This window comes from Coenobita brevimanus, chromosome 21 (assembly GCF_032717465.1).
Source record: "Coenobita brevimanus isolate Jiangsu-jjx chromosome 21, ASM3271746v2, whole genome shotgun sequence".
NCBI classification, from domain to species: domain Eukaryota; kingdom Metazoa; phylum Arthropoda; class Malacostraca; order Decapoda; family Coenobitidae; genus Coenobita; species Coenobita brevimanus.
Genome location: NC_136974.1, coordinates 33,188,452 through 33,212,307, shown reverse-complemented (window position 1 = coordinate 33,212,307; position 23,856 = coordinate 33,188,452). Strand labels below are relative to the sequence as shown.

The following is a 23,856-nucleotide window of genomic DNA, read 5'->3' as shown; positions in this document are numbered from 1 at the left end:
TGGAAGGAGGGACGGACAGAGAGTACCAAGGCCACCATAATACAAGCCAGGGTTGGGTAGCATGAACTATGGCTGAAGGTTTATTGTGGAAACACCAGGACTTAGAGTACGGTTATATTACTAGGCCCATTTTACTCTAATCTATCTGTCTATCTATTGCCAGACGCCTTAATCCCTCATACGGGGTGGCCACAAACAAATCGCCTCCACGTCACCCTGTCCCCCGCCATTTCACTTCCCTGCTCCCAATTCACACCCCCGTTTCTCATATACTCTAATGTGGCCTAAAATTGCCATCTCTTCACCCTGAATACCTAGTTGTAGCAATAGGTTAACACTAGATTATGATGCTAGTCACGAAGATGTGCTAGAAAAATGATGTAGAGCCACCACTTTGTTTTATTTTGCCAGTTAACTTCGGGGACTATGCTGCAAGAAGACAAAAGTCTGGGCCAAGTTAAAGTAAAAGGAGTATAGAACTGTGAGGGAAGTAAAAATAGTACATGGGTGTTTAATAGCCTGGAGAGTTGACCAAGAACCAGACCTAAAAAAAAAAAAAAAAAAAAAATCCTGTGTAGTTATAAGGAAACCAGGGGGAGGGGTACTCAAAAATTTTTCCGACAGATTCCCCGTCGTAAGTTAGATATGAATTCGCAGGAAGAACTAGGCAAGGGAAGATTCTGCACTCCTTGATAGTCCCGTAGAAAAAAAAGTTATAACCTGCTGTAATTTTCGTGTCATAAGTTAGTGTTTATTTATGAAGTTAGAAGAGGACCAAGGAGGAAGGTTCTTGTTCCTCCTGCATTCCAAAACCTGAGTTAGACGGGGAACTAATTGTGCGTCTGTGTATCGTGACCCGAGATAGAGAACATAATGAGTAAGTATTAAAGTATTAGATAGATGGGAGGGCCAAGTAGGGGTTCGATAATTTGAGGCATCATGTAGGACTTGGCTAAATTGAAGCATCATGTAGGACTTGGCTAAACTGAAGCATCATAAAGGACTTCGCTAAATTGAAGCATTATGTAGGACTTTGCAAAACTGAAGCATCATGTAGGACTTTGTTAAATTGAAGCATCATGTAGGGCTGCAAAATTGAAGCATCATATAGGATTTCACTAAATTGAAGCATCACGTAGGGCTGTTAAATTGAAGCATCATGTAGAATCTTACTAAACTGAAGAATCATAGAGGACTTTGCTAAATTGAAGCATCATGTAGGACTTCACAAAACGGAAGCATCGTATGGGACTTCGCTAGTGAAGTACCTTACATGCGAAAATCCTTAGGGAGTGAGTGACTGACTGGAACCCTCATAGATATCCTCCCAAATCGAAAAATGGCGCCTGCAAGAGGAGCAAGGAATGACAGAAGTGGGAGGAAAGCGGTGAAAGTTATAATGGGACATGATAAAGCTGACAAGAAGGGACACGAAAATAATGACACAGGAGGAGGGACGAAAGGACGTGGCAGTATATCGGTATGTAAGAAATAAAAAAAAGGACATGATGTAAAAAGAAAATAAAAAAAAAAACAAAGAAAAAAAGAAAAAGCTACAGATGAGTAATAGTGATTGGGAACACCGAGGAAAATAATGAAGAGGAGAAGGAAGGAAACATGAAACAGTAAAAGAAAAAAAAGATAAAATAAAAGGAAACGAGGAAATGTGTAAAGATACTAGAAGCAAACGAAATGAAGAGAGGAGAATGAGAAGGTGTAGAGGGGAGAAGAAAGTAAGAAATGTGAATATGGAGAGAGGTAGAAGAGACGATGGAGGAAAGGAAGAGAAAGCAGAAATGGAGGGAAATGTATTAGAAAGTAAGAATGAGAAATCAGATCAGGAAAAATTAAAAAGGAAATAGAAGCATACGAGAAATTTAAAGAGTAGAGGAAAGGATGAAGAAGGGGAGAGACGGTGGAGGGAGAGAGAGAATTTGTGGGGTAGGCAGTTTATTATGTAATTTATTTTTGCTGTCTCGGGTGTATTTCCGCCTGAGAGAGAGAGAGAGAGAGAGAGAGAGAGGAAAGGAGGGAGGGAGAGAGAGTGAGTACAATGAAATCATAATAAGCAGTCTCTGATAATTATTACTTCTCACTGCATTATGTATAAAAACTGGGACATTACATGACATTAAGATCTATGACATTAAATATCAGAAATCTACGTGAGCAACACTTGCTGTTAGTGGGTGTTATTAGAATTATGACTGAAAAAATGTAATAATAATAATAATAATATACAAAATAATGATAAAATGGTGAAACTGTACTCATGCAGGCTCTAGGTGTGGCCCCAAGTAAGATGATCAAGTGACACCATCATTAACCATTTTATCCTTGTTGATATTCTGCTGTTGTACTTTTATCTATTTGGCCTCATCCTGACATTTCTGACCTACCAGTTAAGGGCTTTGGTGATCTGCTTACTGTAGGGATGCTCTTTAAAAATGTGTTGTAAAGGTGTTAAGCTGATGGTATTCTAAATTAATTCTTCCTACTATTATCATAATTACTCAAAGTTTCTGTTTGCTTCTGTTTGTCTGTGTGTCCGCCTTTGTGTATGTTTGATCAATACTTTTTTAATGCCTTGACAGAGACACTAACCCTTTATCATATTACCTACCATTTCCCCCACCAAACTAACCCACTCTCTTGTTACCTACCACTTCCCTCACCATTGACTCTCTTTCAAACCTTCCACTCCTCTACTTTCCCCTTGTCTCATATCGACCATCCCTCTTGTTACCTGCCCTCTCCTTTCCCCCATCATTCACCGTATATCTTATCACTCATATCTCTTGTTCCTCTTAACTCTCATATCTTTTTCTGCATTTCTCTTTACCTATCATGTCTTCTGTGTCTGCTTCTCTGCTGGTTATAGTCACTGAATGGGATAAACTGTTTTCCGTCTGTTTCAGTGTTCGTTCTTAAACTTCCTGTTCCTTCTCCTCTTTTACAGTTGCTGCATCTTTCATGTTAATGCGCCTGTCAATATCTATTCACTTTTTTTTTTTTTTCCATTGTCTTTTTTCTGTTTCTTTTTTCTGTTCTCCTTCATCTTCTTCATCTCTGATCTCATATCTCCCATTTATCCAGTATCTTTATTATTTACTCCTATCATCATCATCTCGTTCACATCTTTCTTCCGTCAGACTGTACTTCACATCATCTCATCACACCTTCCCACTTCTTCGGTATCCTGCTACTAGCCCCCACCTGACCTGACAGCCCGTGCTCTGTCCTCCACCACATCGCGTGCGGGGATAGTCTCGTGCTCAGGTTTCACAGCAGCTCTTTCATTGTGCAGTGTCCACCCTCTTTTACTGAGCTTGCACCGTACCTTAACACAAGGCTGTGAAATCCACCGTTTTGAAACCAGATCGTGTTATCAAGCATGGAAAGTTTCAGGTTTGCCTGGAAAATGTAGTGCAGTAATTTAAAGCTTCGCCAGGAAAAAATTTTGTGGACTGGACTTAATGGTGGGTAATTTGGGGTGATGATCCATTAATAACGTCTGAGGGAGTAGCTGCACCTAATCCCAGAGTTGGAGGAAAAACTTCAAGGCGCTAACCAGGAAGTGTCAGGTGGGAGAGATTCTTTGACCACCTCCTAAAGTCACGCGAGGGGAGATAAGGAGGGCTGTAGGGCAGGGACTGGGTTGGTGGGTTAGGCTGGATATATGACAGGATATCCACTTTATTACCACTTTAATTACACCAGTGAGGAGAAAACAGGAGATTGTAAATTTTTCTAGTGCTGATGACTAGTGCCTAATCGTTGAAGGATCTGAAAGTGAGTCAAATTTGGGGAAAGTGAGGCGAAGGGAGGTGTGTAGGCAGGAAAAGGTGAGCTGGGGAGACTAGAGTGAGCTGGGGTATAAAAGTATCATTACAGGGTGAAGAATGTATACCTTTTGAAGATGAGTGTTGTAGACTGGGTGGTATTTGTGGCGTCAAGTATATAATTTCATTCTGTAAATAACCAGATAATTAGTACGCATCCATTTCATAGACCTGTGCCTCATTATACGGGTAGAAGTATTATTATTAGTAGTAGTAGTAGCAGTAGTAGTAGTAGTTATTGTTGTTGTTGTATTTTTTACGAATTTCCTGTTTAGTAGTAGTGGGGGTAGTTGTAGCATTTTTTTAACGAATTTCCTGTTTAGTAGTAGTAGTGGTAGTTGTTGTTGCTGTATTTTTTTATACGAATTTCCTGTTTCTATTGGCAGTTTCCAGTAGCTTCGTAAACAATGTAAACAGTTCCCACGGCCCATTAAACTTAACGAAATCCAGGGAAGCGCACGGGTCAGGGGTGCAACAGGTGGCCTCAAAAATTATCCTTATGGCGTGACATTGGACAGGGGCATTGGGGAGACTGCATGTAATTCCAAGGCAATGTCATTTTACGCGGAGAGTCCCTGATGTTTGCACGGCTGTTGCGTGTGCGTGTGTGTGTGTGTGTGTGTGTGTGTGTGTGTGTGTGTGAGAGAGAGAGAGAGAGAGAGAGAGAGTCGTACATCACAATTCAGTTTAGTAATCCTCTACCTCCATTAATAATACCTTGCATTTAAATAGCTTAATGTTGTATATACTTAACTAGAGTATTGTCTGGGAAAAGGTACAGTAAGCAGCTTCTCATTTCACTGTAAATATACCTTTGAAATATACACCTTTACCTCTTCTTTGGCCAGGTATACTCGTCAGTATGTGCCTGTGTTTTCCTTCATATCGTTTAATTCCTTGAAACCTGTGACTTATATCTTAATTATTTTACTTTACCATCAGACGATTTTATTAAACTTAGTAATTTCCAACTGGAGAAGGGAGATATAGCCTTCGTCAGCTCCTTTACTACTATACTCAGTTCACTTAAATTAGGCGTAAAATTACCATCCTCTCATCTTGATAATTGAGCATGAACACTGAATGAACACCAGATTATGACGCTAATTTAATGGAAAATGATGTAGAACCGGAGTTTTGTCTCTTTCCATCATTAAACCATAGATCACAAGCTGCTGTAGGTCGATAATATCCACCCAGTTAAAGTGAAAAATACATTGGAATAAAATAATAAAGAATAGCCTGGCGACAGTATGAATGTGATTAAAAATGGGTTAGCCACACGACACTGCCTTTTTCTTTTCTTTTTTTTCTTTTTTTTCGGCGCATTGTGGTTCTCATCTCCCAAATGTTGCCGCGAAATGATTGAGTATTTAATTTAGAAATGGGGGCGGCTGGGCGGGTGTTATTAAATTCTCCTTAGCCCAGAATGACCCAGTTTGCGGGGATAGGGAAGAGGGAAATTCAGTGTGGTAATTAAGGTGATTGTGAAGAACCTGGGCAACGTGTCTCTTTAATTTTGATCACGTAGCCTAATTCTCTCTCTGTCTCTCTCTCTCTCTCTCTGTCTCTCTCTCTCTCTCTCTGTCTCTCTCTCTCTCTCTCTCTCTCTCTCTCTCTCTCTCTCTCTCTCTCTCTCTCTCTCTCTCTCTCTCTCTCGTGACTATGAATAACAGAAACGTAAGGTAAATCATCTAGCCACTACTCTTACTGGTGTGGTAGTGCAGTGGGACGTGGAAGATCTGGCACTACTTTGTTAGATCTGACACCAGTTTGCAAGATCTGGCACAGTCCTTTAAGATCTGACACCATCCTGTAAAATTTGAACCAGTTCCGTAAGATCTGGCACCATCCCATGATATCTGGCACCATCCCATGAGATCTGGCACCATCCCATGAGATCTAGCACCATCCCATGAGATCTAGCACCATCCCATGAGATCTGACACCATCCTTCCTGTAACATTTGGCCGTATTGTAACTTATGGCACCATCTTGTAAGATATGGCACCATCCTCTAAGACGTGACACCATTCTGTAAAATTTTCACCATAGATTGACACCATACTGCAAGATCTGGCACATTCGGTAAGATCTGGCACCATACTGTAAGATTTGGCACCCTCTTGTAAGACCCTAGCACCAGTTACCATTGCTTCTCGCACGATTACTTCACATAGGCTTAAGGTTGCAGGCCAGGAGATTATTATTTTTTTTTCTTATATTATACTCAAGAGTATCTGGAGAGTCTCATTAAATCCAATGCAAAGTTTTACAGACAATATAATTTCTGATGAATGGAACAAGTGTTTTAAAATCCCGGGTTCGTTCAAATGCTCTGTTAATTGTGCACTACACCTTAAAAGCCAAAGTATCGTAAAGGAATTGAGCCGAGAGAGTGATATTGCGGAGGATTTATTGTCTCCATCGCATCACAGTTTACACATCGGAATTGATCAGTGTAGAAAACTATATTGCCGGAAATGAAATTCTCAGGACAAAGATCAAGACAGTTTTATTTTTTGCAGACATTAATAGACAACTTATGGATCAGGAAGAACGTTATGGTAATTATTGTTGTCGGTAAATGATTTATCGTAATAGTACCACTGAGGTAATGCTGCTTGAGAGAATAATAAGTGCTAAATATCACATTTTGGCTGTGTAATCGCTGGCTCGAAAAAAACGCTGCACATGAAGCAAGAAATAGGATTGAGCACTTTGCATCGCATTACTGTAACGCTGCAGTTAGAGAGGTAATGCAATACTAAAAGAGTCTGGAAAGAGCGTAATAGTGTACGAGGCTTGTAATTTGAACGTAGTAATGTGACTCGCATATCAGATTAATTCAGGTTTCGGAAACGTTGCACTGATGTGATCGTGAAGTTTAAACAGAACAAAACATTGATTCAGTACAACAGTCATACAGGACAAATACAAACAGCGGAGCAAAACAAACAGGCAAATTATTCAGGGCGCGGAATCGAAGCCCCGAATTCGGTTTCACATTGGCAAACCGTCCCGAGCGCGAGATGAGAGGAGCAGGTAAGCGGGGATGTAAACAAAAGCCGCGATTGGCCCATTTCCTGCTTACGTCATGAGCCCCATTACAGCCAATAGCAGGCAGGATGGTGGCAGGGTATTGGCAGGGTTGTGGTCCTTTTGGTTGGAACACAGATATCAGGAAAGGCGAACTGTAGGCAGAGGAAGCAAATGGGGAAGAAATGAGAGAGAGAGAGAGAGAGAGAGAGAGAGAGAGAGAGAGAGTTGTGTGGCAAATGTTGAGAAAGAAATAAAAAAGGAATTTCAAAGGGGAAAATTATAGGATCTGAGAGAAAAAAAAAAAAACTTGTGGAATCAAAGGTAAAGAAGGAAACCAAAGAAGCGGAAGCTGGAAAACGTCTTGGTATCATGAGAAGGAAAAAAATACATAATAGAGAGCAAGAAACATTAGAAAAAAAAAAAAAGAAAACCAGACTGTGAAAGTAGAAAACAAACTTTTCAGGGTATAGAATACGAGAACATAAGATAGCAAGAACTGTCCTCAGAGAAATTACGAATGAAAGGAAGTGAGAGGAGAAAGGACAGCCAGAAAAGATAATGCAGGAAGAAAAAAGTTCGTGGTAATAAGGAGCTGACAAGAAAGATAATTGCTGAGAACAAACAGTCATGCTCAAGGAAGCGTGGAATTAATGATGTAAAAATGGTTAGAGTAAAAATAAAGTTGATCAAAAAGTGGAGAATAAGAGGTAAAATACAAAGAGCAAAAATGAATCGCAGTGCATGGAATAAGAGGACAAAAGAAGCAAGGCTGGACAAAATTTCAAAGGAAGCAAATGATCTTGTGACGAAGAGAGAAGATAAGGGAAGGTTGGGTAAAGGATTCTAAAATATTTAAGTGAAAGTTTATATTGAGAAATACAGGAAAATGCAAGAGTAATGGGAATAGAATTATGAATATCCAGATGTTTCTGTAATAATACAAGTCGAAGTAGAATCACATTTATGGCTGGAAAGTTCGTAATCCCGCCTTTTCACCTTTGTGGTACTGGAGAGGAACGCCTTCATGTAGTGGCACCGATATACCAGGTCATTCATCTGGCTGGTTATACAGACGTCCCACAACTACTTCCTTATCCTTCAAAAAGGGTGGTGAACTGCAGATCAGCTTAATCCTACAGTCCAAAGGGTTCATGTGTCAGATATACCAGAGGCTGCAATTACTACTCCACCATCACGTCAATTCACAGTTTGTTTAAAGGTAATCGATACAACCCTGACACTGAGAGAAGCTGACACACACACACACACACACACACACACACACACACACACACACACACACAGGGAGAGGGACGCCTGCACCTGGTGACACCGATATGGCCAGGTGGTGGGGCTACGTACTTATACACACGCCTCTCATTCTCCTCCCAATACCCCGTCAGGAGAACGGTGGACTGCAGAAGGGCAAATTCGGTCTGTAGTCCACCGAGTTCATATTCTGATGAGCCTGGAACTCCTCCTCCTCCTCCTCCTCCTCCTCCTCACAGCCCATATTGTGTTGATTTTCCAAACATTTCGTCTGCTTTTCCAAGAACCGTGACATATGCATTAATCTGTGAGGTATTGGAATGGCAAAGTATATTAACAGTGTAATATATCTTGCTGATGATATCCAAGCCGCAGATGTATATACGAAACTTCTGCCATTACGGAAATTATACAGGCAGCGGGGAAGACGTGGGCTTGGTGCATAGAAAAGTGTGGATTACTGTGGTATATGCAAACACATTAGGGCGGCCGTCAATCATAGGCAGTGGGTACACACGTCACACGCTCCATCATTTGCTGACATTTACAGTAGGTGTACATAAAGGCAATCGGTCACACACACACACACACACACACACACACACACACACACACACACACACACACACACACACACACACACACACACACACACACACACACACACACACAGAAGCAGTGTATTCGGAAAGCATGACAACCGTAACTCTGTATTTTCTCGTCCTTACTGATACAGGGCGCTTCGTAATCAGCGCTGTACTTGAAATTCACCTGGGGGTATCTTCTTTGTTACGGGGACGGCCCAGTCGGCTCAGTCTGCCAGTGTGGGCGTGGGTGTGGCAATTGGAGTGGGAGATGAGTAAATGATGCAGGATAAACACTGACAACCCTGACTAAGCCATCCACCTAACACACGAAAATTTCCCGTTGGAGTGAATGACCACCGTTATATTTTTAAAGGAATATTTACCTAGAGGTAGAAATCCACACAGAGATATGGAGTAAAGCAAGCGTGTAGGCAGTATTTCATGTATTTAACTAACAGAGACCAGGATATTGGTTCTCTCATCTCCCCTTCCTCACCGCATGCGTTCCTGCCCTCCCCTTTTCACATTCAGCTTTTCCTCTTATTTCCACGTAACAGTTTCTCCCCTAGACCATTGTTCCCTGTGTCGTCTCTTTAGTTCCCTCTTCGCTCCAATATATTGTTTTCAACACCTTCTTTGGCTTTATATTTATCCTCACATGTGCATTTCTCCTCCGGCATCACATTTTTTTTTTTCTTGCAATATATAGCGTACCAGTAGTAAAATTTGTAACTATTCTTATTTCGGTCCTCTTTATTTCCCCTCCCTTTTTTTTTAGGAGGGGGGGGCTTTATACTCATCCACTGTATAGTTTTTCTTATTATAACTCCAATAGCTTAGGTACAGGAGGGGAAGTACGTGAAAATATTGCACTCCACAATGCTGATAACATTATCATAGTATAATTATTCTCCTTGACCTACTTACTTGAAACGATGTGCCAAAGGATTTTCACTTTTATACATATTTTAAGCATCGGAAATATAATAGTACCACCGGCAGTAATAGCGGAACTAGTTGTAGTAGTAGTAGTATTAGAAATTGTAGTAGTAGTAGTAACGGTAGTAGTAATTGAAGAAATGATACCGTACAGAAGTAGTAGTTGTCGTAGTAGTAACAGTGGTGGTAGTAACCCCAGGCTTATCTGAACGTGAACCAAATGGACTGCAGGTTGAAACTTCGATTTTCCCGCAGTCCACCATCCCATAATGATGAGATGATGATGATGATGAGTAAAATGTAGAGATGAAGATGAGTGCTGTGCTAGGTCATTACATTTTATTAGCATTGTGGGGAGACTTGGTTTATTATATTTAATTATTTAGCAGAAAAGGTATAAATTGTCAGATGGCATAACGGTAACAGAGTGTGGTTTATATTATCAAACTGTGTATCTCTGGACAAGAGTATCGCTGTTAGTGTCAGAGTTGGCAAGAAATGCTTTCAGGCTGTACCAGGACAAAGGTAAAGGGGATGAATTTGTGTACCTGTGTGATGTATCTTTGTGTGGCCAGTAGACTATGTTGGTTCACAGAGACAGGAGGCGGAGGTTTCTGTGGTACTGTACATTTTCTGAGTACACAAGAGATGGAGTAAAAAAAAATATTGCTGGAGAGGAAAAAAGATTGAGTATGAGAACGAAAGCCATAGAGAGAGAGAGAGAGAGAGAGAGAGAGAGAGAGAGAGAGAGAGAGTAGATGAGAGTCAGCAGAGACGGACGTGAAAATAAAAGAAAAAGAAAAAAGAAAAGGGTAGTGGCGTGGACAGAAAAAGGATAAATTTGGGAGGGAGGGGAGCAGGCGGGGCGGAAAGTAAAGAAAGAATGAAAGAGAACTGAAAGAATTATTGAAGAAAAATGCATTGACGTGAAGCGCAGGTAGTTGATATTGACAGGAAAGGCAAGAGGAGAAAGAAACTGAATGAACCATGGGGTAAAAACGTACTGAAATGAGATGTGCAGCGAGTTGGTGTTGGGTTTTTAGGGCAAGAGAGAGAGAGAGAGAGAGAGTGGAGCTGGCATGTTTGTAAAATGTGTTGTCAGAATCAGTACAGCAGAAAAAAGTACTAAAAGAACAATGGGATAAAAATGTACTGGTGAGGTGTGCAGTGAGTTGGTACTGAGTTTGAGAGCAAGAGAGAGAGGAGCAGGTGTGTGTATGACAGGTGTTGTCAGAGGAGGTACATGGACGGAGTGGCGGAGTTCACATATCCAATTTACCTTAATGGGTCGAACACGGTGGTAATGTGGGTGGAATTAGCGTGGGAGAGAGGTGGAGGGGTGAAAGAGAGGAGGGATGGAGGTAGAGGGGAGAGAGGAGGGGTGAAAGAGAGGAGGGATGGAGGTAGAGGGGAGAGGTGATGAGTAGAAAGAGGAGGGGATGGAGTTAGAGGTGAAAAGTGATGGGGAGAAAGAGAAGGGGATGGAGGTAGAGGGGAGATGTGGTGGGGAGAAAGAGAAGGGGATGGAGGTGGAGGGGAGAAGTGATGGGGAGAAAGAGAAGTGGATGGAGGTAGAGGGGAGAAGTGATGGGGAGAAAGAGAAGGGGATGGAGGCAGAGGGGAGAAGTGGTGGGGAGAAAGAGAAGGGGATGGAGGTAGAGAGGAGAGGTTGGGGGGGGAGAAAGAGGGAAAGGATGAAGGTAGAGCGGAGAGATGAAGAGAGACTGTAGTGGAAGGAGAGGGAAGTAGGAGGGAGAAGGAAGAAGAGGGCTGTAAGGGGGTGAAGGAAGGCGAGAGAGAGAAAAGAGGAGGGAATGGAAAGTTGTGGAAGAGGGACGGTGAGGGAAAAGAGCTGGTAATAGAGGGAAGCGAGGGTGAGGAAAGTGGAGGGAGAGGAAATGGAAGGGCAGGAAAATGATGGGAGAGGAAAGTGGACGCAGAGGAAATTAGAAGCAGAGGGAAATGGAGATAGAGGAAAGTGGAGGGAAATGTAATCATGAGGAAGAGGAGAGTGGAGGGAAAAGTAATTAGGAGGGAGAGGAAAGTGGAGGGAAAGGAAAGAGGAGTGGAGGGAGAGGAAAATGGAGAGAGAGAAAGGTGGACATGGAAGGGGATATGATGGCTGAAGGGAGACTGAATCAGAAAGTAAACAAAGGGAGCAGTAGATTCTTGTTGTTGTTGTTGTCGCCCCAGGCTTATCTTGACGGTCAGACTGGTGGACACAGTTTGTTTCCCTTTTCCCTCCTGCTCACCCAACATTATAATTAGGGACTTAGATGGAAACTTATTACTCTTGGTCGTATGTTGGGGGAAGGTTGAAAATTAGCAAAAAATTATTGTCTGACTTAACGACCCCCGGGAGTATATAGGCATGAGTAGTAGTATCAGTATGAGTAGTAATAGTAGTAGTAGTAGTAGTACCTTCATCTACCCATGCATGATTCTCTTTGATACCATGCATCAGGGAAGAATGTGACGGACATGTTCTAGATGTGAAGCAGACGCAGCGAGATAGTAGACGAATTGTTGTCCCATACTGTATACAAATTTCCATTCCAAAACACACACACACACACACACACACACACACACATAAAACACAATTACAGTTCTCACGATAAAATGCATGACCCCTGACCTCAAGCTTGTTGTATTAAATGTCGTTCACCTTCAGGCCACGTCTAGAAGTATAATTTCAGACACAAACGAATTATTGTGGAAAGTGTTGAAAGGGAAAGGCTGGGAGTGTTGGTGGAAGCGAAAAAATAACTCAGGAAATTTATTCTTTTTTCTAATGTGTGATGGTGATAACATGTGGCGTTGTATGTTGGTCTTTTGATAGATGGAGAGATAGATGGATGGATGGATGGATGTATTAATTAGATAAATAGATAAATAAAATGAGATAAATAGGTAGATAGATACGATAGATATAGATAGGTAGATAGAATGATAGATAGATAGTTAGATAAGATGTATAGATAGATAGACTGACCGCAGATAGACTGATAGATTGAATGGCTGATAGACATAGCTGCACTGACTGTCACAGAACGATAGATAGAGTAGTATATAGGTAGATAGTATTTGTTTACATATATAAAAGAAAATAGTGTGAGATTCCAATAAAGTTAATAGATGGATAGTAGACAGATAGATAAATAAATGGATCCTTAATATTTGATAGATTTTTAGGTGGTAAGGTTTCTGAGATAATCTAAAAAAAAAAAAAAGGTGTAGATGATTTGGCCCGTGAGTTAGAGCCAGGATTCCAGGGGCTTGAATGGTGAGTATGTGGCCCATTTTTCTGGGCGTGATGTTGATAGTTCTTCCTCTATCATGCATTCTCCTTACCTGATTTTCTGGTTGCTTCCTCTCCCCATTTTTAGGTGGGAATAAGAGGTTATGGTGATGATGATGATTTTCCTAGAACGTAAGCCTCTCTCTCTCTCTCTCTCTCTCTCTCTCTCTTTCCCTCTTACATTTGGTGTTGGTCAATAAGTTTTCTCCACAGTACTCTTAATGTAACACTCAGCAAAACAGTAAATATGAGAACATGACTATCCACTCTCTTAGAAGCCTTACTAAAAGAAAATTACGTCTCCAGTGAAACCTTCATTCCACTTGAGGTGTTATGCTGCTGTTACTCGTATCTGGCATTTTCTTTCTTAGCTCTGTAATTTTGCCATTTCTTTCTTCTCAGAATTTGCCACCATTTTCGTACCGATCCATAATTCGCTTCGCCCATTGATATGTAGATCATTGTTTTCTCGCTTCCCTTTTCTTGATCCTCTTATTTTTCCTTCCTCGTGTCGTTTCTCCACTTTTCTGTCCATCCCAACATTCTCCACAATTTCTTATAATTATAATGTCTACTGTAATGGCCTAGAAATATAACGCATTGGTATCATCGCAGTTTCATGCAGAATTTACTATGATACAAAATAATATCTTGCCTGCAGATAAAAGAGTTTCTGGGAATACATGGAGTCAAAGTCTTGTGGTGTAAAAAACTGTGGTGGTTAGGTATATTCAGCAACATTTTTATCGTATGCTGTCTCCTTTTTCGTGGAAGTAAAGACATTTGTGGCAAGAATGTGGCGTTGTGTGGAGAGGCGGTGGAGTGTTGTGATATCTTCCAAGGACAAACGCCGAGACGAAGAAGCGTGTTTACGTGGAGGGTAATGTTTGGTTCACTTGTTTGGTAGGAAGTAAAGAAGGAAGAAGGGGAAATCGTAAGAAAGGAGTAAATATGAGACGATGATTGTGTGTGTGTTTGTGTGTGTGTGTGTGTGTGTGTGTGTGTGTGTGTGTGTGAGAGAGAGAGAAAGAGAGAGAGAGAGAGAGAGAGAGAGAGAGGAGCAGGGGACCCACTGAGATCCCACAATACTCTTCAGCTAAGAGCCCTCACTAATACTTTGCCTCTCATAACGATGAAATTGGTTCTTTGAATTCAGAAATACATATTCCCTAGAACATGCAATGAAACACTCAACTTTTTTTATTGGAGATATTAAGCGGATGGAAAAGGCACAGAAAAATAAAAAATGAAGGAAGATGAATGGAATAAGTTTTCCTCTTTCACTGTAAGAACGTGTGTTGTATTTTATTGTTGCTTTCACGGTACAACTTTATTCAGCTTAGGAGAGACCTTTCTAACTTGAGGGATTAGGTATATATCCGTCACTAGCTCCTTCAGTGCTAGAGGTCCTCCTAACTTTAGTAAAATAAATCTTGTTATAGCCTCAGAAGAATGAACAGTACGCCATCACAGTGAAGAGATTAAGAATGAAGGGGGAAAAAATGAATGAATGATGCCGTAAGGAAAATGGAATAAAGAGGGAGCAATTTAGAGGGAGCAATAAATTTTCAGGTTAAGCCCAGACCTACCTCGACAAGCCAGCTGGTGGAGCGCTACATCAGATTACAAGCTCCGGACGGCGATAAACTGCCGGACGGGCTTGCGTGAGTTTTAGGAACATAACTGCTTTTACGACCGGCAATTCATTTCGGTTTTCAGCTCCGTCCAGTTCTGACTCAACGTTTATTAGTTCTCCACTCGAAATGCAAATTTGTTGCGTCTCCGGATGTCGTTTTATGCCTGAAAATGAATGTAACTAGACTATTTTTAGTATTAATCTAGTTTGTTTTTATACAGTTCTCCATATCGTTTTATGTAACTCCATCGTTTTAGGTAAAAATCGTGATGATGATGATGATGATCACGGTGATATCTTTCATTTTACTGGCGTCAGTGAGATTTGCATGGAGAATCCGAGAACACTCCCGAAATACTGAAGCTGTGGTGATGATAGGCAACAGGTCCGTCGAGTGAGGGGCTTCGTATCACACAGACACACACACACACACAACCTGTCTGCCGGGTTACCAAGTGTTTACCGTCACTTTTTGATGCAATGGACGTATCCTAGTGCTTCCCGCATTTACCGCATGTGAAGTTTTTTTTTTTTTTTTTTTTTTTTTTTTTTTTTTTTTTTTAAATATCCCGGGCAACAGCAAATTATTTAAGTAAGAGTGTTCATTAACTGTGTGTGATTTACAGGTCACTGCTGACATTCAACATTTTCATATTAGGAACATGAGCGTCTGGATTTACGAAAGCTAACAATGCATCGCCCCGTCCACTGATGCGACTGGGACCGGATGATCCAGATGAAGTAAACTGCCACTTTGTAGATTCAGGATCACACGCCATTACACCTGAACACGAGAGAAGAATGGGCTGACCTGCAGTATCAACCTGAAGATGAGGCAAGTAATCAGGCAAGAATAATATGATAGTAATGTTATCGAACTGTAGAAGATATAACCTCTGTCATCTTTTTTAGTAACTGATTTGTACGCTGATTATGTTGATTTCAGTAATTTCCAGACTTATATCCAGTTCCTTTTCGTAAGTGATTTGGATAAGCTAGTGATGTAAGCGAGGGTGTGAGAGTGTGGCTGGTTGTCGTCTGTATCACCGAACTGCTCCAACCTGTGCATCAAGAGGAGTCAGGGTGCTTATTTTAACACATTTATTATAAATTTCTTTATGATGTTGAGTAAACGCCTCAGCACTAATACCTCCGCAATCGAGAGTCCATATATCAGAAAAATTAAATTGTTCCAAAATATTACAGATTATGACAAATGATTAAATAAAACAATTTTAATCCACTTGTCTTGCCGCTCTCATCCCCCCCACTGTCTCCCCCCTTCGGCCCCCCTAGTCACTTCCTCCTTCTCCTCCCACTATCCACCATCGTTCCCTCCTCTCCCCCCCTCCCTCTCCCCCTCCATCCTCCTCTCCTTTCCGTACGGTGATGCCTGCTAAGCTCCTCCCACCTGCACCAACCCGCAGCCAGTTGTTTGTTTATTGAGTAGGTGAACAGTTGCGCGTGCGTCTGTGCTTTCAATTCTGCGTTTATTAGCGGGTTATCTGCGTCTTGTGAACAAAATGTCGTACAAAAATACGTCCAGGAAATTCTGAGACCAACTGGAAGAACGAGGCAACCCAACAGCCGACACCAGAGGTAAAGAGACTTTATTCATAGTTGTCATTTCAATCTCTTCATCCCTCCAAATTTCGCTGTATTCACTCCTCAAGTTACTGCTATACCAACATTGTGATTCCCTGTGTCTGTATAAGTACCGATATAATGCACTAATTAGAGGATGGTCGAGATGTAGAATGATATTGTAAGATGTGTGCTGGTGGTGCTGGGGTGTCCATTTTGTGCGTAAGTCTCACTTGTTGCCTGGCCCACCACGTGACTCAGTCGGTCATTTAAAGCGCTTCATCTGTTTGTTTTGTGATTTACCTGTTGACCTGACTGGCACACCACGTGGTTTGGTCATTTAATGCATTTAATCTGTGTATTGGCCTTTACCAAACTGGCCCACCACGTGACTCAGCCGGGCATTTAGAAGCACTTCGTCTCATATATCTCCGCATAGGTTCAGTATGTTTTATGTTGATTTATTATTATTATTATTATTATTATTATTATTATTATTAGGTGCAGTACATACTTCTGCCATTGGTATCTGCCTTTGTAAATCTTTCAGTGCTATTAATGTTATCCTTCTGAAGTTAAAGACATTCATAGCTAGTGCAGAATTATGTGGTGGATATTTGAAATTACTGTGTATTTTCTCCAAGCTTTTTGTGGGTCTACCTACTCGTTGTAATACATCTTACTTTCCATAACTCCATCATGTTCACTGTACACCACCACAGCCACCACCACACTCCAGCAGTTCACCGCCACTCCCACACAAACCACCACAAAACACCACGCTATATCACCCCTCAGCCACCACCACCTTGCGACATCACCCGATCGCCACAGCCACCACCACCACGCTACATCCCACCACCACCACCACCACGCTACATCCCACCACCACCACCACCACGCTACATCCCACCACCACCACCACCACGCTACAACCCACCACCACCACCACCACGCTACATCCCACCACCACCACCACCACGCTACAACCCACCACCACCACCACGCTACATCCCACCACCACCACGCTACATCCCACCACCACCACCACGCTACATCCCACCACCACCACCACGCTACATCCCACCACCAACACGCTACATCCCACCACCACCACCACCACGCTACATCCCACCACCACCACCACCACGCTACATCTCACTACCACCACCACCACCACCACGCTACATCTCACCACCACCACCACCACCACCACGCTACATCCCGACACCACCACCACCACCACGCTACATCTCACCACCACCACCACCACGCTACATACCGCCACCACCACCACGCAACATCCCGACACCACCACAACGCTACATCCCCCCCCCCACCACCACCACCCCACATCCCCCCCCACCACCACGCTATATCCCCCCCACCACCACGACGCCACATCCCCCCCCACCACCACGCTATATCCTCCCCACCACCACCACGCTATATCCCCCCCACCACCACCACGCCACATCCCGCCACCACCACCACCACCGCGCCACATCCCCCCCCCCCGCCACCACCACGCTACATCCCACCACCACCACTACCAGGCTAAATCCCACCCCACCACGCAACCTCCCACCACCACCACCACCACCACCACAGACGAACCCTCCTTGTATTTCAGATATTCACGGTCGTTTAGGCTGATATTGTGGAATGATTTTATTACATTCACACGGACAATTTCCTTTACTTCAGGTGTGATACATACATACATATATACATACACGCGCGCCCGAGTGACAAGCAAATCATAATAGTGCCTCTCGTTTCCTGAGCGCTGGTAAAATGATCATAACATTGTACATTACTTAACCATATTTTTTTGCAAATAATGACGAAGTAGATATAAATACTCATTAAAGTTAGTGTCTAATAACATCAATGAAGATGTTGTGGTGCCGTATTAGTAACCCCGCGGTATAGTCACATCGAGAGCTGCATATCTCCCCCTCACCAAAATGTGTTGTGGTATGAAAGTTGGAGAATTCTTGTTGCATCAGCGGACAAGGATTTATCGCTGAAAAACGTCAGAGGGATGGATTCTGCCATAAACCTTGTGTGGCAGGGTGAAGGGGGAGATATTTGAAGATGTATGGTACGTTCCTGATTGGTGTGAAGTTAATGTAAGCCACACAGCGTTGCCACAAATCCTCCAGCTGCTGTTGTAACCTCAGGCTCATCTGAACGTGAATAAGGTGGACTGAAGGTTGGAGCTGCCTTTCATCTGCCGTCAACCATTCTCCTTACGGGGTATGGGGAGGAAGTTACAGGGACGTTTGTAGAGCTGGTCATGGAAGCCAGCCAGTTGTAATGGTGTCACCTCGGGAGGGCGTTGGCTACAGATATACTATAACATTAAAGAAGGGGAGCACAGTTATTATACGGAAGTGAAACGCAGTGGTCCTAAATTTATGCGTTTGAATAAAACTTTTAACACATTTCAAAATCCAGAGTATGTTAATGGTATAATAAATAAAAAATGTGGAAAAAAAAATATTAAATTTTCCTGACCGCAAATTAAACAAGCAAAACATGACACGAAAATATCTGGAAAAAGCAAAAGAATAAATACACAAAACTGGAGCACTGTAGGTTTCTCGGCAAAACGTGAGGGAGAAAAATATTTGGTAGAAAATAGTGCACAAACTTGGGTCAGGAACTTCCATTTCTGCAGGTGAACACGCATGTAGGATTAAGAGGGAGGGTCTCACACGCTGCAGGTGAGAGAGAGAGAGAGAGAGAGAGAGAGAGAGACGGGGGGAGGGGCATGTGAAATTGCGAGTGTATTTGTGCTTGATTCAGGATACTTGGGTGAATTTGAAGACCAATGGTGGCGTATATTTGTAGAGAGAGAGAAAGAGAGAGAGAGAGAATTCCATATTGCTGAAGCACAATACAGGAAGCAGCAAGTCGATAATCTATTTTGGTCTTATTTTGTGCAGCGTGTGAAAAAAATTGTTGTATTTCGTTCTTCATAAAATTTTCCAATCCCTGTTATGGTGTTCAATCTCGTGTGTGTGTGTGTGTGTGTGTGTGTGTGTGTGTGTGTGTGTGTGTGTGCGCGTTCATGTTTCTGGAGAAGAAATGTGGGTATTCTTGCACCTGCTACTGAAAGTACTCTCTCTCTCTCTCTCTCTCACACACACACACACACACACACACACACACACACACACACACACACACACACACACACATACACACACACACACATTTATTCGGTCGTTAGAGGAACTAGTTGTGAGGGGGAAGGGGGTGGGATGACATGACGATTGGACAAAAAAAAAAAAAAAAAAAAAAAATCTTTGTTAACCCTCAACCCCCCTGTTCTAGATTTAATGCTTCAATAAATAAATGAAAGTGTGACCATAACCTACTGGTAAATGTAACTATTTTTTTTTTTTTTAATCAGAAAGTATTTTTAGAGAGTTTACATTTCTTGTGTTACGGCATAATTTTTTTATCATCATATCTGTTACCGGCATCGTAATAGAAAATACTCTTTAGTTTTCCCTTAATACAGTATTTTTGCCCCCATTTCTACGCAGGTTTTGCCTCAGATAAGTTAGAAGTGGAAACGAAATAACTTAAGGGTAGTGTGTAAAAGTTGTCATTCCCTCTCCAAATGTTGATTAAGTCTTCTGAAAATAATCTCATCTCTTATGCTGTCTCCAGGGACCAGGTGCCATTGATTAACTTTTTTTTAATACACATATTTTTTGATATTCAATAATTTCTTTTTATTGGCTAGACGGAATCATATTTTTAAGAGGCTGAAGTGTTTTGGATTATTTTTTTACGGATTATGTGTGTGTGTGTGTGTGTGTGTGTGTGTGTGTGTGTGTGTGTGTGTGTGTGTGATGATGTTGTGGGATTGGCTTTGATACAGCGTGTGGTTACGTTGTCATATTCGTATCTCTTCCTCGTGTTCCTCCTTTTTCTCCATCTTCTCCACCATTTCTTCCTTCCCTTTTCTCCATCATTTTTCCTTGGCATTCTTCCTCTCATTGCCTTGACCCTTTTTGCTCCTTTTTCAGTCCCTTCCTGTCGGTCCTTTTCTTTTCGTCGTCTTGTTATTTCCATCTTAATATCTTCCTTTTTCACTCTCTCTGTCTCCAGGTACCATGTTTCGTCTCCTGTATGTCTTCCCCATTTCCCTTTGCACCGTTTCCTGTCTTTGTCCATTTTCTCCATTTCTTCTCGTTCTTATTTTTTCCCCTCCTTTATCTTTTGTTGAGTCAGGATTCCAGGAGCCTGAGTGATGAGTGAATGTGAGTGTGGCTCATTTAATTTTGCAGACTTTTCCTAGTTCTCCCCCCCCCCCCTTTTTTTTTTTCTTGACCCTACCTCAGCGCATCCTTAGGCGGGAAAAGAGTCTGGGTTATGATGATGATGATGGATGTTTTCAAGCTTACTGTGATGTAGACCATTATATACTGTAATTAAGAGAGTGAGAGTGATTGAGTTACTTTCTCTTATGTTTGAGCGTCATCCCGCTTGAATCGCCATTCTTTTTGTCTTCTTCATAGTTCCCTCTCCTCTTCATTTTTCCATCCTTTCTGTTCCACACAAACAAATCGAATCGCCAGTCTTTCCTTCTTTAAATTTTCTCCTGTTTCCTCCTCTTATAAATGAATATAGTCCTCCTTTCCCTCTCATTCAGTTTTTTCCCTCCTCCCTCCTCCACTCCTGTTTTTCTTACTCCTCTTCACTTCCTTGTTAGTCTAGACTTTCCCCTCCTTACATTATTTTTTCTTAAGTACTGGCACGCACTTCTGCTCCCCTTCTTCATTCCTCCCTCCACTTTCATCACATCTGTTCTTTCCTTCATTACATCTCACCACTTTCCTTACTTCTGTTCCCTCTTCCTTCATTCCTTCTCACCAATTTCCTCACTTCTGTTCCCTCTTCATGCATTCCTTCTTCCCACTTTCCTCACTCCTGTTCTTCTTTCCTTCATTCCTTATCCCCACTTCCCCCACTTCTGTTCCCTTTTCCTTCATTCCTTCTCCCGACTTCCCTCTCTTCTGTTCCCACTGTCATCATCCCATCTTCCCAATTTCTTCATCGTTATATTGTTTTCCTTCATCTGGTTTATCTTAAATTCTTCTCACTGTTAACATCATAATTTTCATCATTTCGCATATTCGTCTTTCCTACTCCTCTCCCTCTCATGGCCTCACATCACTGTCTTCTTCTCTCCATCTTTCCTCCTCCTCCTCCAATCTTATCTACTCGCACTGTTGCATCCTTACAACATTCTTCCATCGCAGATCTTCTTCCTCCCTCCTTCCACTCCCATCCCATTCCATCCCATCCCATCCCATTCCATCCCATTCCATCCCATCCCATCCCATTCCATCCCATCTCATCTACTCCCACCTTCCCACAACTGCAACCACGCATAATTCTTCTTTCCTTGACCCCGTTTCTCCCTCTCACCCCGTATCAGGTCAGTTTCCACCTGCATCAACCACTTCACTCTCCGATATACACAGTTAACCCCCTTCCTTTCACCTCGTTCCCGTCCCATCACCTCGTTCATGCTGTTTTAAGTAGGATTAGTTAGACTTGCTATGTTCTCAGTGTAGTTAGAGGACACCACCCCAGCTAATTCTCTTTAACTTGGCCTAAAAATACCCAGCTAATTCTCTTTAATGTACAGTATAGTCTGTTCGCTTTAACTTGGCATAAAAATTCAATCTCCCCTGCTGATTCTCTCTGATGTGTAGTCTATTCACTTTAACTTGACGTAAAAATTCTGTCTCCCCATCTTGATTGCTGAGCTGGAAGAAGAGATTTAATTCCATCTCACTGTCCGACGGATATTTATTCTGATCGTTTCAACTTGGCCGAAAAACGATTCTCTCACCATCTTGAATCCTGCCTGAAACACTGCCTTATCACTCATAGAATGAAGTATGTTCTTGTCATTTTAACGACTTAAAATGTTATCTCCTTATCTTCAATGCTTAGCCGTAATAAGAGATTAACACTAGACTATGATGCCAGTCACGAAGAAGTGCAGTGGAAAGCATATAGAGTCATACTACTGTTTCATTTCGTCCTTGAGCTATGGAAATCAAGCTGCAAATGGGCGAAAATCTCCACCCAAGTAAGCTGACCAAGCTGTAGATGAGTTTACCGACGACTTAGCAATGTTACCTCTATGGCCTAATTATTAAAACTTAGTGAGGGAAGGAATAGGCAAGATCTATTTTTTTGGTGGTCATTTATGGAACAGTTGTTCGTGTTAAATGGGGTCACTCTGAATCCCACGGTACCGAGTGTGATCAACAGTCCTTCACCTTCACCGTGATGCACCTTTAGCTTCGCACTTTCATTTACCCCATCTTCCAGGCATTTTCTTTTTTAATATCTTCACTTTCCCTCATCCTCACTCAAGTTCACGTACCCTTATTTTTGTTTTCACTTTCCCTCACCCTCCTTCACCCTCACCCTCCATTACCCTCACCCTCACTCCTTATACTCATGTCCACCTGCCCACATCCTCACTCCACCTAACCCGCCCTTATCGTCGTCTTCACCTTCCTTCACCCTCACCCACAGTCACTCCATATCCTCACGTACACTTTCCTTCAGCCTCACTCTTTATCCTCACATTCACTTTCCTTCACCCCAGCCCTCGTCCAGGCCCGCTCGGCTTTCAGTGGAGGGGCTCTGTCGGTCTCTCGGCTTCACTTCATATTAAAGTTGGTGGAGTTGAAGCCACTTGACGAGAGAATAAGAGATGGTCACGAGCGCCCTCACTAGATTGACTCACATTTTCCCTCCCTGAAGAGTTAATACTGGAGACATAAAGTAAGATACGGTAATAGCAAAAATGAAAAAAGACGAGAGATAAGATGAACCGCTATGAAATGGAAAAATTAAGTTAACGATGAGCTTAAATTTAATTGTTGTTTGTACCTTTTTCTATCTGTTTAAATTTGTTATGACCATTACATAAAACTCATTAACTTTGCATTACTTTTGTAGGAGTTATAATTGTAAAGTCAGCTCAATAAACTCCTAAAATTTGAAACAGAACTGGCGGCTCACGGACGCTGTCTGTGCCAAAGAACAAGTTGTCATATGTCTTGCTGTGGACTTGAATAGGAAAGGGAAGTGATGTAACAGAGGGAAGGAAGACATGAGGCAGGCGGATGGGGAATGTGTGTTTGTGTGTGTGTGTGTGTGTGTGTGTGTCTGTGTCTGTGTGTGTGTCTGTGGTGAAGGACTGTACGTAGCTTGGGTTTTGTGTGGCTTTCTTTTGTGTTACGTTAACGAAGTGACGGGTGGTGCATTGTTGGTTTATGTCGACTTTGTGTGTGTGTGTGTGTGTGTGTGTGTGTGCGCGCGCGCGAACCTCTTGTAAATATATATTTGTTCTGCTAAAAGGATTCAGTCAGCCCAGTCCGTGGTTTTGCCTTTTATTGCACCGATGAGCTTGTATGTGTAGTAAGAGGGAAATTACGGAGGACGAGGGAATTGCTGGAGTTGACGAAATAGGCTGAGTAGGGAAGGGAATGGATGTGGGTAACGGGAGAGATTAACAAGGAATAAAAGGGGTAATGTATTAAACTGAATGAATGTATTAACCCTCCTATTTTTTCAGGGGGACGCGTTTTTCATTTTATTCTT

At 42.2% G+C, this 23,856-nt stretch overlaps 1 protein-coding gene across 1 annotated transcript in view; it reads right to left on the bottom strand.

Annotated features, from left to right (window-relative positions):
• Window positions 1-8,283: 8,283 nt before the first annotated feature.
• LOC145392145 (uncharacterized) overlaps window positions 8,284-23,856 on the bottom strand; it is a 52,210-nt gene continuing 36,637 nt past the window's right edge. The window contains exon 9 of the mRNA XM_080266597.1: window positions 8,284-8,458. Coding sequence (XP_080122723.1) covers window positions 8,284-8,458 — 175 coding nt within the window. The remainder of the gene's footprint in view (window positions 8,459-23,856) is intronic.